At 36.7% G+C, this 15514-nt stretch overlaps 1 protein-coding gene across 1 annotated transcript in view; it reads right to left on the bottom strand.

Moving 5' to 3' along the window:
- LOC110156746 (adenylate kinase 7-like) overlaps nucleotides 1-15350 on the bottom strand; it is a 28690-nt gene extending 13340 nt beyond the window's left edge. Inside the window, exons 1-17 of the mRNA XM_055149773.1 lie at nucleotides 15273-15350; nucleotides 14964-15107; nucleotides 14735-14849; nucleotides 14108-14202; nucleotides 13930-14037; nucleotides 13355-13438; nucleotides 13200-13288; nucleotides 13034-13124; nucleotides 12891-12968; nucleotides 12266-12412; nucleotides 12052-12180; nucleotides 11770-11980; nucleotides 11075-11134; nucleotides 10798-10995; nucleotides 9796-10013; nucleotides 8700-8858; nucleotides 8518-8611 (exon numbers count right to left, since the gene is read on the bottom strand). Of these exons, the coding sequence (XP_055005748.1) occupies nucleotides 8564-8611; nucleotides 8700-8858; nucleotides 9796-10013; nucleotides 10798-10995; nucleotides 11075-11134; nucleotides 11770-11980; nucleotides 12052-12180; nucleotides 12266-12412; nucleotides 12891-12968; nucleotides 13034-13124; nucleotides 13200-13288; nucleotides 13355-13438; nucleotides 13930-14037; nucleotides 14108-14202; nucleotides 14735-14849; nucleotides 14964-15107; nucleotides 15273-15350 (2052 nt within the window). The 3' untranslated portion in view covers nucleotides 8518-8563. The remainder of the gene's footprint in view (nucleotides 1-8517; nucleotides 8612-8699; nucleotides 8859-9795; nucleotides 10014-10797; nucleotides 10996-11074; nucleotides 11135-11769; nucleotides 11981-12051; nucleotides 12181-12265; nucleotides 12413-12890; nucleotides 12969-13033; nucleotides 13125-13199; nucleotides 13289-13354; nucleotides 13439-13929; nucleotides 14038-14107; nucleotides 14203-14734; nucleotides 14850-14963; nucleotides 15108-15272) is intronic.
- Between the last annotated feature and the right edge of the window lie 164 nt (nucleotides 15351-15514).

Below are 15514 nucleotides of genomic sequence, written 5' to 3'. Positions count from 1 at the left end.
GTTCCACAGTGTGACATTAAACAGCTCTAACTTAATCTGTGTATCAGGACTGAGACCAGATAGGGACCAGACCAAGACCAGACCGGGACCTGACCAGGACCAGACCAGCACTGAGACCAGGATCAGACCAGGGCTGAGACCAGAACTGAGACCGGGACTGAGGCCGGGACCAGGACCAGGACTGAAACTGGGACCAGACTGGGACCAAGACCAGGACTGAGACCAAGACCAGACTGGGACTGAGACCAGGACTGAGAACAAGACCAGACCAGGACTGAGACCAAGACCAGACCGGGACCAGGACTGAGACTGGAACTGAGACTGGGACTGAGACCAGGACTGAGACCGAGACCAGACCAGGACTGAGACCAGGACCAGACCAGGACTGAGACAGTTTCAGTCCTGGTTTAAACCTGGTTCAGTCCTGATTTAGACCTATTTTAATCCTGGTTCAGTCCTGGGATCAGTCCCTATGCGGCGCAAAAGTCCGGCATCAGTTTAGGTCACATAAATGGGAATTTTTTTTTCCATTATTCATTTAAATACAAAATCAAAACCCGAAAAAAAAAAAATCGTTAGCTGTTTTTTCATTTTGGTTTTGGAGACAAATAGTGAAGAAAATAGTTGTTTTTCATTTTCTTATTTTTTGTTTTTATTTAGAAAAAAACGAATGAACGAATGATACACGGATTTATCTTCAATCTCCAGTTGCTCAAAAATAATAAGGAAAACAGAATCTGGACCGTGAGCAGGGTTGCCTCTCCACAGATCTGACCAGTAGATCTTGACTTGGTTTGGCCTCCATGCCTTACTGTGAAACACTCCAGACAAACAATAACATCTTCACAAAGAAAAGCAGAAAAGTTACACAATGCATCTTTAAAGACATTTGAATTGTATTTTTCTTTGTAACTTCAAAAACATATGAAAGAACTATTTATTTGCACTATAGTTCTTCCCACCATTAAAAGAGGGTTATATAACTTTTCCAGCGTAGTGCGGTCCTCCCATCTGTCTCCATGGAGTTATTGCTTTGCCAGGAATAGTGCACAGTATGACATTACACATTAAACAAGGATGAATTACAGGTCAGATCTGTTGAGAGGCGTTCCTGCTCACATTAAGAAAGCGTGTTTTACAAGGTGTTTGGAGTAATAAAACACCTGTAAATGACTAGATGCCAGATAGATACAGTTAATGCCACACTGCTGAACATTCCAGGAAAAGCAATAACATCTCCGTGGTGACAAGCAGGTGGCTCCTAGTGCACCTTTTCAATAAAAAAAATAAAAATAAAATAAATAAATAAATAAAATAATTAATTTGCATTATAGTGTCACCATTAATATATATTATAATTTTTTTGCATCAGTGGTGGGACGTAAGAAAAATACTTTTACTTTTTAATCTACAGTTTTTTAAGTGGGTACTTTAATACTTTAACTTTTTTCATGTGAAACTTTTACTTTTACTAGAGTTTTTTTTTTTTTTTTCCCTTTGGTCTGGTATCTCTACTTTTACTCAAGCAACAAAATCAAGTGCTTTTTCTACAACTTGTTAGCAACGTCAATGTGTATTTGTTGAATTTTTTATTTTTTTAATTATTTTTTTTTTGTTGTACAGTTGTAGGGAGCATTATCTGTTACATGAGGGTGAGTGGTTTTACAGTTGTAGGGAGTATTATCTGTTACATAAGGGTGAGTTGTTGAACAGTTGTGGGGAGTACTATCTATTACATTAGGGTGAGTTTTTTTTTTTTACAGTTGTAGGGAGTATTATCTGTTACATTACGGTGAGTTGTTGTACAGTTGTGGGAAGTATTATCTATTACATTAGGGTGAGTTGTTTTAAAGTTGTAGGGAGTATTATCTGTTACATAAGGGTGAGTTGTTGTACAGTTGTAGGGAGTATTATCTGTTACATAAGGGTGAGTTGTTTTACAGTTGTAGGGAGTATTATCTGTTACATAAGGGTGAGTTGTTGTACAGTTGTAGGGAGTATTATCTGTTACATAAGGGTGAGTTTTTGTGTTAAAATGTGTTATTTTTAAAAACTATTTTAGGTAGATTTTTTCAAATAACTTCCATGGGCTTTATTTAATTTAGAATATTTTGTGACTAGTTAGATTTTTCTGTTTATTTTGTTTCCCATTTCTTTCACATTAATTTCTGTATTTTTACCGTCATAAGGATCTCTGAAGTTGAAAATATGTATTACTGCAAACCACAAAAATATTATTAAAGGAGTATGTTGACGTAAAAACCTTATAAAACCTTACCCATACTCTCTTTATTTTGTATTGTATTCCCATATTGTTTTGTCAAGCTCTTTGTACATTTATTACAGTCTGGCAGCGTTCACAGTGAGTAAAAAGACCCATGTATTTCACACTGAAGTGACAGTATAAGTACATGTTTGTGGTTTAAGAGTACGCAAAGGAAACAGGACCAAATGCGTTTCATGTGGGTCATTTTTCTTCTCTTTTGTCTTGTTGCATCACTGTAATTATTTAGAAGAAAAAACATCTCATTCGGTTCAACGGTGCCACAGTCGTTTGGCGTTGTCTGAATTTTATTATGTAAAAGTGGTAAGTGTTAGCTGAACATACAAACACTAGAATGCTGAGGGTTGCCAGATGTAAGGGTGAAGGTTGCCAGATACTGTGTGGATTTTTTAAGAGCCAGGTTCTTAATGAAGTGGTACTGGCACAACTGGAAAAGAGGTCAACATTTAGACCGTTATTCAAGCTGTAAAATTAAAGATGCACTATGTAACTTTTCTGGTAGAGGGTCCTATTTTTCTTTTATTTCATTGCTCAGAAATATCTTGAAAAACATATGGATCGCCTCTCCACAGATCTGATCTAATTTGGCCTGTTACATAAGGGTGAGTTGTTGTAGAGTTGTAGGGAGTATTATCTGTTTCATAAGGGTAAATTGTTGTACAGTTGTAGGGAGTATTATCTGTCACATAAGGGTTAGTTGTTGTACAGTTGTAGGGAGTATTATCTGTTACATACGGTTAAGTTGTTGTACAGCTGTAGGGAGTATTATCTGTTAGATAAGGGTATGTTGTTGTACAGTTGTATTGAGTTTTACCTGTTCCATAAGGGTGAGTTGTAGTACAGTTGTAGGGAGTATTATCTGTTACATAAGGGTGAGTTGTTGTACAGTTGTAGGGAGTATTATCTGTTACATAAGGGTGAGTTGTAGTACAGTTGTAGGGAGTATTATCTGTTACATAAGGGTGAGTTGTTGTACAGTTGTAGGGAGTGTTACCTGTTCCATAAGGGTGAGTTATTGTATAGCTGTAGGGAGTATTATCCAACAGAAACATTAAATAGTGCTGCTTTAAGACCTCTAAGTACCACTGATGACTTAAAAGGGAAAATGGTATAAACTGTATTAAAATTTATTATTTAAAAAAAATATTTCCAACCCCATACAATTTTAAGTAGATTTTTTTTTCAAGTAGCATTTCTGGGCTTTATTTAATTTAGAATATTTTGTGACTAGTTCAGACTGGCTGAATTCCACTTGACCACATGTAACTGAATGCTATACTATAAATGTTGAACTTTGGTGACCTGGTGCCCGGTGTATGCTGATGTATGAGGCATAGTGGTAAACAGGGGTCACCCATGGGTGCTCTGTGGGTGCTCTGTGGGTGAGTGATCAGCATGCACAGTGAACCATGAAGCACTGATAAACGCAGTCCCAGTCCACGTCTGGTCAGTGTGCCGAGGAAAACAAACACAAAGCGCAAATGTGGCCAGAACATGGATATATAAGTGTGTATCTGACTCAGTTTAACTTAATACAAGACATGCTAACACTGTTAATGATAATCCAGTGTAACAGTGTGATTAGATAGTACATTTGTGGATATATTTTCTTGGTAAATTATGCAAGCTGTATCCAAAATACACTCACTTTAAAAGATCTATTTGTTCAGTCATTGTTCAAAATAAAATCAAAAATAAGAAAACAAAAAAAACAACTGTTTTCTTCATTATTTGTCTCTAAAACCAAAATGATAACTTTTTTCAGTTTTCAATTTTGTGTTAAAATGAATAATGGAAAAAGTGGACAATTCCTCGTTTCTGTGATTTAAACTGCAATGCTGGACTTTTGCGCCGCATATGGACTGATCCTAGGACTGAACCAGGTCTAAACCAGAGCTGAATCAGGACTAAACCAGGTCTAATCCAGGACTAAACCAGTTTCAGTCCTGGCCTCGTCCGAGTCCGGTCCCGGTTTCAATCCTGAACCAGGAGTGTTGGGACGACCTGGAGGTGCCCCTACGTAAACTCTCGGGTGATCAAGACTGAGGCTGGGACCAGACCGGGACCAGACCGAGACTTAAACCAGGAGACTGAGACTGAGACCTGGTTCAGTCCTTGTCAAGACCTGGTTTAGATCTGGTTTAGACCTGGTTTAGTCCGTATGCGGTGCAAAAGTCCAGCATCCCAGTTTAAGGCACGGAATGGGAAATGGCCACTTTTTCCATTATTCATTTAAACACAAAATTGAAAACTGAAAAAATTAATTCTTATCAGTTTTTTCATTTTGGTTTTGGAGACAAATAATGAAGATTTTTTTTCTTTTTTTTTCTTTTAGCTTTTATTTCGAAAAACTAATGAACGAATGATACACGGATTGATCTACCCTATTGTCCATGTCCAATTAATAGGAAGGAAATCTTACAAGGAGAAAATGTTTGTTATGAAGTTTTTGTTTATGCTTAATTAAATGTGAAAAACTGAACTGTGGCCGAAAACTATTCCTTTCTTATCTTTTTGCATTCTGAGCATCCTAATTATTCATGGTTTATAAGCATTTTTCTAAACTTTCAGAGGCTGGAGTGGAGTCATGGTAATACTAACAACAACTAATATGCTAATAGCACACTTCCTGATTATCAGACAATACAGTTTATAATTAGATGCAGAAAGTACACAGCAGATTTATACAATATATCTTTACTGGGGCCAGAAAATTTTTGCTGAAATACTTAGACAAATAAAAAAAAAATCTGTCCCTTTAAGGCATTCTGTATGCACTGAAGTGGCGAGAACTTTATGTCCAAATCCTTCATGCTTCATTTGTGTAATTCTAGCCTTTAATTTGTCCGCACTCAAAAGCAGACAGGTTCTACTTCACACATGATGACATAGGCTCAGTCTTATATAACCAACCATTTAAACTGTTATGAGTCTATATGTTTTCAAATGCTCATTAAAACCTAGTGGTGTGTATGTGTGTGGTCCTGCAGCAGATGTGAAGTGACCACTGGGAGCAGGGGTGTGCGAGGGTTAGAGGCTATTTACTTTATGTGGGCTGAGAGAAAGAGAGAGACCACTACAAGGGCGGAGTGGTTATTGAGACTGGGAGACATGGAAAATACACCGGGTCCGACCAAATAGGACCACCACACTGCTGCTCTGGAGAGGTGATTTCCAAACGTTGCCAAAATTAGACTGATTTAAACAATTTGTGGTGGTGTTTCTAAGGGTTTGGCTTCATAGTTTTGTGACACAGGCTGTTGCGTCACGTGCTTGCATGTTCTCCCTGTGCCTGGGTGGGATGGGGAGCTGGGTGGGTAGGTGGTCGTTCCAAAAAACCTCCCCCGCAAAAAAAAAACTAAAAACAAACATAAAAATGCACAGTATACTACCCACCAGTTAGACTCCTGACCCAGATCCTGACACAACATTAACAGAAGGGTCCCGTGGGTGCTGCATTTTAGTCACCCGCTGATCCTGACAACGGGTCAAATGCAGAAAACACATTACTCATAGCAGCAATAGAGTCACTAACATAATTACTACTTTTCGTACCGCATTTTAAATGGTTACAAACTTGTTCAAGTAACAGAGTGTGTGGTGTATGTAGCCTGCACTATTACTGTTTTAAAAAGCTATACTGCAGTCAGCTGAACCTGGGTTGCCATTACTTCTTAATCTGCAGGACACATACAAATTTATCTCAATAGGTATGGACAGAACTACAGAGGCCGCACTAGCACCGAGTAATGGTTGACTGCAGGTGCTGAGGTTTAAGTAGTGAGTCTTTTAGGTTTAAACCAACTGGATTTCAGCATTGAAATGATTCCTGCTTTCTGATTGGGTTATTCAGAATCTTGAGAACCAAAACATTTAAGAATAATTAAGAATAAATCAGCATTAGGGTTATCTGTAAAAGTTGTATTTGGTCTCATATCTCTGTTGTATCTGAAGACATGATTTCTCTAAAGTTTATAATTTTCCTTTAAAGATAAGAATGCATGCTATTTTCTGTCTTTTCCATGCATTCTTATCTTTAAAGGAATTGTATTTATGATTTTGAACTTTAAATGTAATAAAATTTAGAGAAGTCATGCCTTCAAATACGACACAGAGATATGAGACCAAATACAACTTTTACAGATAACTAGTATGTCCCGTTGCAAGATAGGGACGGCAATTGATACTGTAAGTGATCAATGTTGCTTGAGGGAGTAAAGCTAACTTGAGACACTGCTCTGTCTGAAGCTCTGTTACTGAAGTTAGACATTAATCTGAGCACAGAGTCAAAACTATGCAAATGTCTACCTCTTCCTTAAAGCATATACTTGAAGCAACATTGTAGTACAGTAAGCTGAATTACTGCATGTTTTTGAATAGTAAAAGCTGTCCAAACGCTTTGACGACTATATTTCCACCATAAATGTACTTGAGATGGTTAGAGCCTCCGCCTCTCACCACACAGTAAAACATTTCCTTTTTGCTTGTTCAGGTGAAGGCCTTCCATTCTTCACATTATTTCTGGCAGCTGGCATTAAAGGAGACATGTTTTATAGAGGTTTTCCACTGTACAGCGGCCATCTTGGTCCACCTGACTTTGACCTGTGCTTTTACCGGTGCTGAAGGAGATTTTTCCTAATAGTCTTATGTTTATTGACTTACCTGGATGAGAGAAGTAATATGTTTTCAACAGATTATCTATCAAAATTGACACAGTCTAACTAAATTTCACAATGATGATTTTGTTAATTCCCCAAACAGATTTTTATATAAATATTGGTTGTGGAAGAAGTGACTTAATAGGAAACTATTTGCTGTTTTTGGAAGTTATGGTGTTGTATTTAACAGGAATTTAAGGCTTGGACCCCAGAGTGATTGTACAACTGATAGCCCGGACCATTTTCACAACAATAACCAATTTAAAAGTCAATATTTTATCTTTTGAACAGAAATAAAGTCCTCAAAATGTTGCATGTAACAGGGAGCCGAAACACATGAATATTATTATTATTGTATATTTGACTAATTTCCCCCAACATTTAGATTTCAATTAAAGGTACAGTATATAACTTTCAGGAGTTTATGCCATACTGTGGAATAATATCACCGAAGGAACAACATTTCCATGGAAACAAGCAGGAGGAGTCAAGGTAGTGAAAATGCAAGCCCACTCACAGTAAGCATGAATATTTTTATGTTTTGTTTTTAGCGCAATAAAAACAACCAAATAGTCTAAAGTTACATACAGTGGGTTTAAATTACATCTTAAATTGTCAGTGGTTAGCATAGTGTGGTAGCCAGACTGTAAATCTGTTTGTAATTTGGTGGGCTTACTGTATTAGCATCACAGTATTAATCCGGTAAGGTGCATGTGTTCCCATCATGCCTTGTGGCAGGTGAGAGTTTGTGATGTCACCGGCGTGTGCACCATCTGGGATCGGTGACTCATGTTTCCAGTCCAGGCTAAGTGCTATTTAGAACACATCCGCACCATGTTCGGAGTACTGCCAAGTTCACACTGTTAGCTAATGTAGAGCCGCCTGCACCGGTCCATTTCACACTAACACTGGTGTTTATAGAGCCTCTTCAAAGGGAGTGGGCCGGGCTGTCGACAGTGTTATAACGAGCATATATATATGTACCCAAGGAGAAATGTATTATGATGTTGTCACGTCAAAGGAAATTACATAATTATCAAAATAAGAACTTTTATTTTTACTGCATGTTCTCACTCATAAATCTCACCAATGTTCAATTAATATGGGTTGTTTTAATACATTACGTACTGTAATTGATACTTTGCAGCAGACGTCATCAGCATTCTCAGGGTGGGTGAAGATAACTAGAGGCACTGCTCTGTCTGAAGCTCTGTTACTCAAATCTGACCACAGAGATTTGGTTTGGTTGGAATTACAACAGGTCCTGACAAGATTTGTTCAGTTAAACAATTCTCTCTCACGTAACAACACACAACTACTCAGCCCCAAATAAATCAGCTGACCAAACATTTACTGTCAGCTGAGCAAATGTTTATATTACACTGAATGGTATGTATTTTGCAGTATTTTAAAATGTAGTACAAAACATTTGACCGAAGCAGGAGTGGACTTGGCCTTTGAACCCATTGCACATGGAGTTTACCCCATCTTGTGGCTTAAAGGGACATTGCTTTTCACGAAAATCTTAAGTTATTTTGCATAGTGTTCTTTTAAATATTTCAAAATAATACTTACAAGTTTTTTGCAGGGCTGTTAATAAATAAATACAATCAAAAATAGCCTAATCCTCTTGTGTGTTCTCGATGCTGTTCCTTAGGAGATATTCAGCCTGTAAAAAGAGCCTATATTATGTTTGATCTGAAAAAGCAAATGTAATAAAAATAATAAAAAACTTTTATAGTAACTGAGATAGTTACCAGGAAGTCCACAGGGTCTTCTGGCCGGACCTTGGAGCATTCGAGCATGGCCTCAGACAAAGAGGGCATCACGTACTTCATCAGGTAAACTCTCAGAGGCAGAGACTGGGCAGACTGTCGCTCCTGCTCCTGTCGCTGCAGCTCTAACAGGTTCTTCTTCTGAATAAACCAAACACAGCAACATACAGTAAAAATGATTTGCAGTATTCTATATATTTGGTTTATAGTTAGAGGTAAAATTCATTACTTATTATTAGTAATTTTTTGGTCCAATATATTTACTTTATACAGAGTGCAGGGTGTTGGTTTTGTCATTGCAAGCAATTTTTAATTCAAATGTTAACAACAGTAATTAAAAGGTAAATTATGTCACTTCTGGTGGATGAAGACATGCAGGTGATATCACAAAGCCAAGTTACAGGTTAGATGTACAGAGAGATGACCTGCTCACAGTAAGAATGCATGTTTTTCAATGTATATTTGAGCAATAAAAACATACAAACAGTGATAGAATAAATGTGAGCTTAAAGTCATACTGTGGAACATTGTGGATATACAAAGCAATACAATCTCCAGGAAGACAAGCAGAAAATGTTACATAGTGTTTTACTATGTATGTACTATGTAACTTTGTGTTTCTGGTTGAAAAAAATAGATTTTTTCCCCCATCTATTTGGGCAATAATTGTCTGGCACAACAGATGGCAAGATACAAATACTGTATATTGTATAAGCAGATCTCAAGGTCAAAATGAGACCTCTGTTTGCTGTCTGCATTTAATTATAAAGCACATTATATCAGTGAATTAGGAAGTGCACAGGTAGCATGTTAATAATTCATTGTGCATTAGTGTGATGGTAAAACTCTGCTCTGACCTCTGTATAAGGTAAATATAAACTCTGGAACACTGCAAATTATTTAAAATGATCTAGTTCTTTTCATGTTTTTAAGACAATAAAACTCTGGTATCATACAGAGCTGTTAAATGAATCCACTTTAATGTTCGATTTTCATATTAAAGGAAAACCTGTGTGTGTGTCTGCATTGCTATAAAAAAAAAAAACAGGCCTCATCACCCCATTGTCCCTGTTCTTACCCACTCCTGATAGTGTGCTGCCATCTCTGCCAGTGTGGCTTGGTTCCTGCGTTTCCTCTCTGCAGCCTGAGAGGCAAGTCTCTCCCTCCTCTCCTCCTCCTGTCTGAGCCTCTGGGCCTCCTGCTCCTCAGGGCTCGGACCGTAGTTCTTAGGCTCTCCCACCATCCCAGTGATCTTCTTCAAAGCAGCTGTGTACTCCAGATCATCCACATTCACATCTACAAAAGTAAAGGGTTGTGAGAAAAACAGTGATCCTAGGAAATGGATTAGAATATTTAGCATAAAAACCTATAACCAAGGACTATCTCATACTGAATTTGGACTTAAACAGCAATAATCTAAAACTAAAACTTCATAATTTTGTACAGTTTCTTCAGTTAAAGGAACAGTATGTAGCCTGTGACCTTACAGATAAAAATCGAAGTACAAATACATCTGAATGAATCTGTGTTGCCAGAGCCTTAACCTGCAGACTGAGGACACATACAAGGTTTCCTCATTCTCAGTATATGAACAGATGATGAAAGAGCGCTTTTTAAAATTTAAACCAACAGGATTCAAGCCTTGAAACTCTCAACACAAATGATCTCGTCGGAGGATCATTCTGCTTTCTGACTGGAGAACCAAAACACCAAATTATTACATAAATAACTTGTCCAATGTTTTTGTAATTTAGAATAAATCAGCATTACAATTGTTATCAGTTGGAGCTTTGTTGGATTTGAACATATCTACTTCATATTTGGGGACACAGTTAGGGCATGTTGAAATAAAAATCTTCTTTTAAGACACAGTTGTGATTTTGGCTTTGTTTTATGGCTTGCCGAATGTTTCTTCTTGCTCTCTCATCCATTTTTCATTGTAGTTCTTGTCCTACTAATAATGCCATAAGACCAGATTTGTATTTCAATCATGGTCTCTACACAACATTTATTTTTTGTTGCAAGTTATTTGCCTGAACATGCTGGTACACAGAATAACTAGAATTGAAAGAGTACATACCAATTTCTTCAGGGTAAATCTCCAGTTCTTCAAAGTAATCCAGTAGTGTTTCATCAGCAGCACAGCGCTTTCTGTACCCCTTCAGCCTGGAGAGGAAGGCCTCCTGTGTGTAGTGCATCTTCTCTGCTTCACTCTGTGGGAGGGCTTGGGCTCTTTCTATCAGGAACTCATCGGAGGCATTCAGTACAAATATGTTGTCTGCAAAATGGATGGAAAGACGATTGTTACAATGTTTCAAATGGACATGTTGGAATGGTGCTTCTTCTTAATATGTGACCTGGTGTGATCTTCTTGTTGTATGCTGCCTCAGTGGACTCCTGAGTTTCTGCATTTGCATCTAAACAATACATAGATAGATAAAGAAAAGAATAAAAATGTGTTCTATTAAAAAAGTATCTAAATAATCCATATAAAAAATAAATAGCAGACATAGATTTTACCGAATGAAAGCCCCAGTAAGCCAGTACATTTTTCATTATGGTTGTGTTTATTGTACTCAAAAGCATGAGTCTTTACTCTGTGTGGGCTTGCATTTCCACAAACCTGACTCTTTGGAGAGGGCGTCCTCCTGCTTGTTTCCATGGAAATCTTGTTCCTTTTGGCTATAATCTTCCACAGTATGGCATAAAACTCATTTATCTCCACGTAGAATGTTCCAAAGTATGATATTCACTTTCTATTTCCATGGAATCATGCAGGAGACTTGCCACGTCCAGAACGTTAAATAAGTCAATTAAGCAATCAACAGTTATTAGCTTACCTATCAATTTGAAGTAACTTAGGTTTTGGGCATGTGATGCTTTGTATAATTGTTGCTCCAGTCAGTTTTAAATGACAAATCTAATAATTAACACTGTCAATTAACCTTAATGTAATAGCAACTTTCATTGTGTCTTTATTTCACCATGCGTGAAGCCTCCCAAAAAGTAATAGAATATATACCAAGATATGTTATTTTTGTTCATTACCCACCAAAGAAGAGTGCCTGTGCCTGTTCATACGTGTGGGGAAAACCATCCAGAACAAAGCCTTGATTTAAACATGGCTTGGAACTGAGTTTTTCCTTGACAATATTCAGTAATTTCGCATCAGCTGTGAGACTTCCATCTTCCTCCAAGTTTTTTAGGATTTTTCTCAGCTCTTCTTGTATAGGATCTGTAGCATCTTGACTCTCTGGCTCCTCCTGTAGTGAGAAAAAAGTACTTCAGCAAATTAACTTAAAATAATTAACAGTTTTTATGTATAGCAACTGACCGATTCCTTAATTTTTTCTTCAATGACGTCTTTAATCTTTATGTGATGGAGCCTGTAATAGCCACATAGCTTCTTAGAAATTGTTGTCTTGCCCACTGCAGGAGGCCCAACCATGAAGATTTTAACTGGCTGTAGAAATAAAAATAAAATACATATACCAGGATTAACAAATACCGTGATCTAACTGCCATAACACGTTTGAATTAAAACTTACAAGGAGGTTTCTGGTCACTTTGTATTCTTCCACAATATTGTCTATGTTTTCCACCATCCCACTTTCAGAGGTCCATTGGTTATTTAACTCTTTTATTAAGGCTGCTTCCAGGGAAAGGTTGATTTTCAGGTAATCCAGCTGTTTTGGCTAAATGATATAAAATGCAGTGTTTAATTACATAAAAACTAAAAGACCTGCAGTTTAACTGTCAGACTGCAGATTTGTTGACCTGGTTTATGGTTAATATCTCTGTAGTTACTTCCATGAAACAAAAACTGACTTAAATTTCAGTGTTGTTTCTATTAGTTTAAATAAACAGAAGTGAATTTTTTTTTTCACAATAGCCCCAGAAAGTGATACCATTATTCAATGCCAAAGACACAACTGTTGTCAGCTGAAAGGACTTAAAATCATCAGAGTATAATGGAGAGTTTGTGGAGCCAATCCCTAACAAATAATAATAAGGTTCAATGTTGGTGGATTTCCATTTCTTTTAAAAACAGTGAATCTCCCATACAGTTATATAGGCCCTTGTCCACTGTCAGAGATTATGACATGATCAAATTAGAAAATCAAATAAAATCAAGCCCTTCCTGAACCAACTCAATGTATAGTTTCCGCTTACCTGAAATGCCTTCATAGAAATTGCTTCTTGCTCTGTGAATTGCTTGATTTTTCCAGGGCCAAGTGCAGTACTGATTGCCTAAAGAAAAAAAAAATCACAACATTTTTCTTTACAATAAAACTGAATTGTGAAGTCAGACTTGCCTGAACAATTTCCTCCAATGTGTTTTTAGAGTCATCAACAGCAAGGATGTACTTTGCCTTTGGTTTGTTCTGGATTATGCTCTGTATCACTCTAACAAATAAGCAAATTGAGATTTTTCACCCATATAGTTCAAGTACCTTTAAGTAGTCTCTGAACTACTCTTACCCTCCAAGGTCATTTATGTGAATCATAGGTAAGTAGTTTGTTCCCAGGCCAAACATGGGGACATCCAGACTTTGCATCAACCAAGAAACCTGACAGAAAAAATATACTATAAATACATATAGTATATTATAATTGTGCACACATTTCTAGCTTACCTTAAAAAAATAATGAAAGAGATTTTCTCCTTTTCCATATTGAAGACCACTAGAAACCACATATGCTGGAAGTCTGGTCTTTTTCTGAAACAGACATATAATTCATAATTTTTTTAGCCCAAAAAAAAACACAAAATCAACATTATTATGCTGTGTACATGTTGTTTTAATATAGGATTGTTGTTGTAATATGTTAACTGATGCAAGTTTTCAGACTGAAATTGAAATTCAAGCTTGTGGGCAAGAAAATTCCTGACTTCACGCTCCACTGTTCTGATTTTGTTTTCACTTTCATTTAGTTATTTTTTGTTAGTTAGTTTAGTTAATTAAAATAATTTTTAGTTTTTATGAAGGTTGTGCTAATTTAGGGACTAAATCTACAAATGAAATGAATGAAAATATTCTAAACAAGTCTTCAACTAAATGAAGACTGTACTTGAACCCACCTCATCATCTCCTCCCCACTTTTATGTTTTTTCTTTAGTCCTCTAGGCACTTTTTACTTTATTGACTCTATCTGAAATATATGGCTGTGGGTATAGTTTAATCCCACTTTAATGATGTGTACCCACAACTCGACCAAGCTTCAACACCAGTTTCTCCAGTTCATAGAGCGCTCTGAAAGCGGGATGTGGTCGCCTTCTTCTGAACTCCTCCTCTAATACTGGAATGTCTGCTTCATCCTTAAACAGAAAAGGAGTAAGTAAGCTGCATTCTGTGTTAGGAGTACCATTAGATAATAGAAGCATTTACGGGATTCTGTGGCTTAGTCATGGCCCATGTCATCACTGAAGAGATTAGCATGAACATTTTCCTGGACTTGAAGTTCTCCATTTCTTCATGAAGAGCTGTTTGTAAAAACATTTTGAAGTTAGTGGTTTTAGTTGGTTATTATTGTACAAAATGAGTAACAAAATTGTCTGTTTTGCTATTTGTTTTATTTTCTTTGTTCCTCTTTTTATCAATAAAGTATCTTTCTCTCACATCATTCTGATTAGTTGTTTATTTGGCAATGTAATGCCAATGTACAATATCAAGAGTAATGCTTTTTTGATTAGCTGTTGTTGAGAAGACCCAGCATGGCAACAAAGAGTCCTTGATTTTATTATTTATGTTAATATTATGTCAGAAGAAAAGAACTAAAAAAGTTCTTGCTTTGACTAAAGAATGTTCCACGGAATGGCATTCATTTTTTTTTAGCGATAAATAACACCCATGATTGTATAAATTCAAGATAGATATGTTTTTTTTTAATTTTGCCATAGTGTGGAACATTACTGACAACATCTGATGATAATATCTCCATGGAGACAAATAGGAGCCGGATACTCCACCACAACAAAAGTTACATAGTGAACTTAAAATAAACTGTGAATTTACTTGTTACGGCCCATGTAGCTTCATCAATAATTTGTTGTGTGGAATTTTCGGAAATATTGTACAGAATGACATCACACTCAAGGAGGTGACCCAGGAGTTTCTCACGAGTTGGTGACTGTGAAGACATTTTAAACATGGTTGTTAATAATATAAAACAATAAATTCAAAACAAACATTGATAATAATTACAGCCAAACGAAACCAAATACATTAGCAAGATTTGACTTACCAGATAGTATTCAGTCACACAACTATGTCTTTCATGTTTAGGTGAGGATGACACTGTCCCCACGACCTGAAAAGCAGGTTCACCTTTGGGTGTAGAGCGTTCTTCTCCCTCCTCATCTTCTTCAATCAAGCATGTGGACAAAAACTGTGAAATCAACAAAAGGTCAAATGCCTCAAATGTATAACAGATATCAACTTGACAAATAAATATACGTAAATGAAACTCACAGAAAACTAGTGGCAAACGTATCATTCGGAAATTACGCTAATGCTAACTAGCGCAACATGTTTTTAGAGTTTGCTTATTTACCTTAGCGATGTTTTTTGAAGAGAAGACGTCAACATCATTCACAAATACTCGTTTACTCTTTGGCTTTATATCCGCCATTTTAGTTAATAGTGTACAGTATAACTTTTAATTGTTTGTGTCGGTAATTAAAACCGTGCAAAGTGTGAAAACATCCAAAGTTTTCGTTGCTAGGGACTCGCACTTGTTGCTACGTGAAAGCTAAGCAGCGTCATTACGTCACCTGTATTTTTATTTTATTTTAT

The sequence above is a fragment of the Boleophthalmus pectinirostris genome, unplaced genomic scaffold, assembly GCF_026225935.1.
Source record: "Boleophthalmus pectinirostris isolate CB_2022bp ecotype Guang Dong unplaced genomic scaffold, ASM2622593v1 HiC_scaffold_13, whole genome shotgun sequence".
Taxonomy (NCBI): Eukaryota; Metazoa; Chordata; class Actinopteri; order Gobiiformes; family Gobiidae; genus Boleophthalmus; species Boleophthalmus pectinirostris.
Note: the sequence above shows the minus strand (reverse complement) of the source record. Positions and strands in the feature narration are given on the sequence as shown.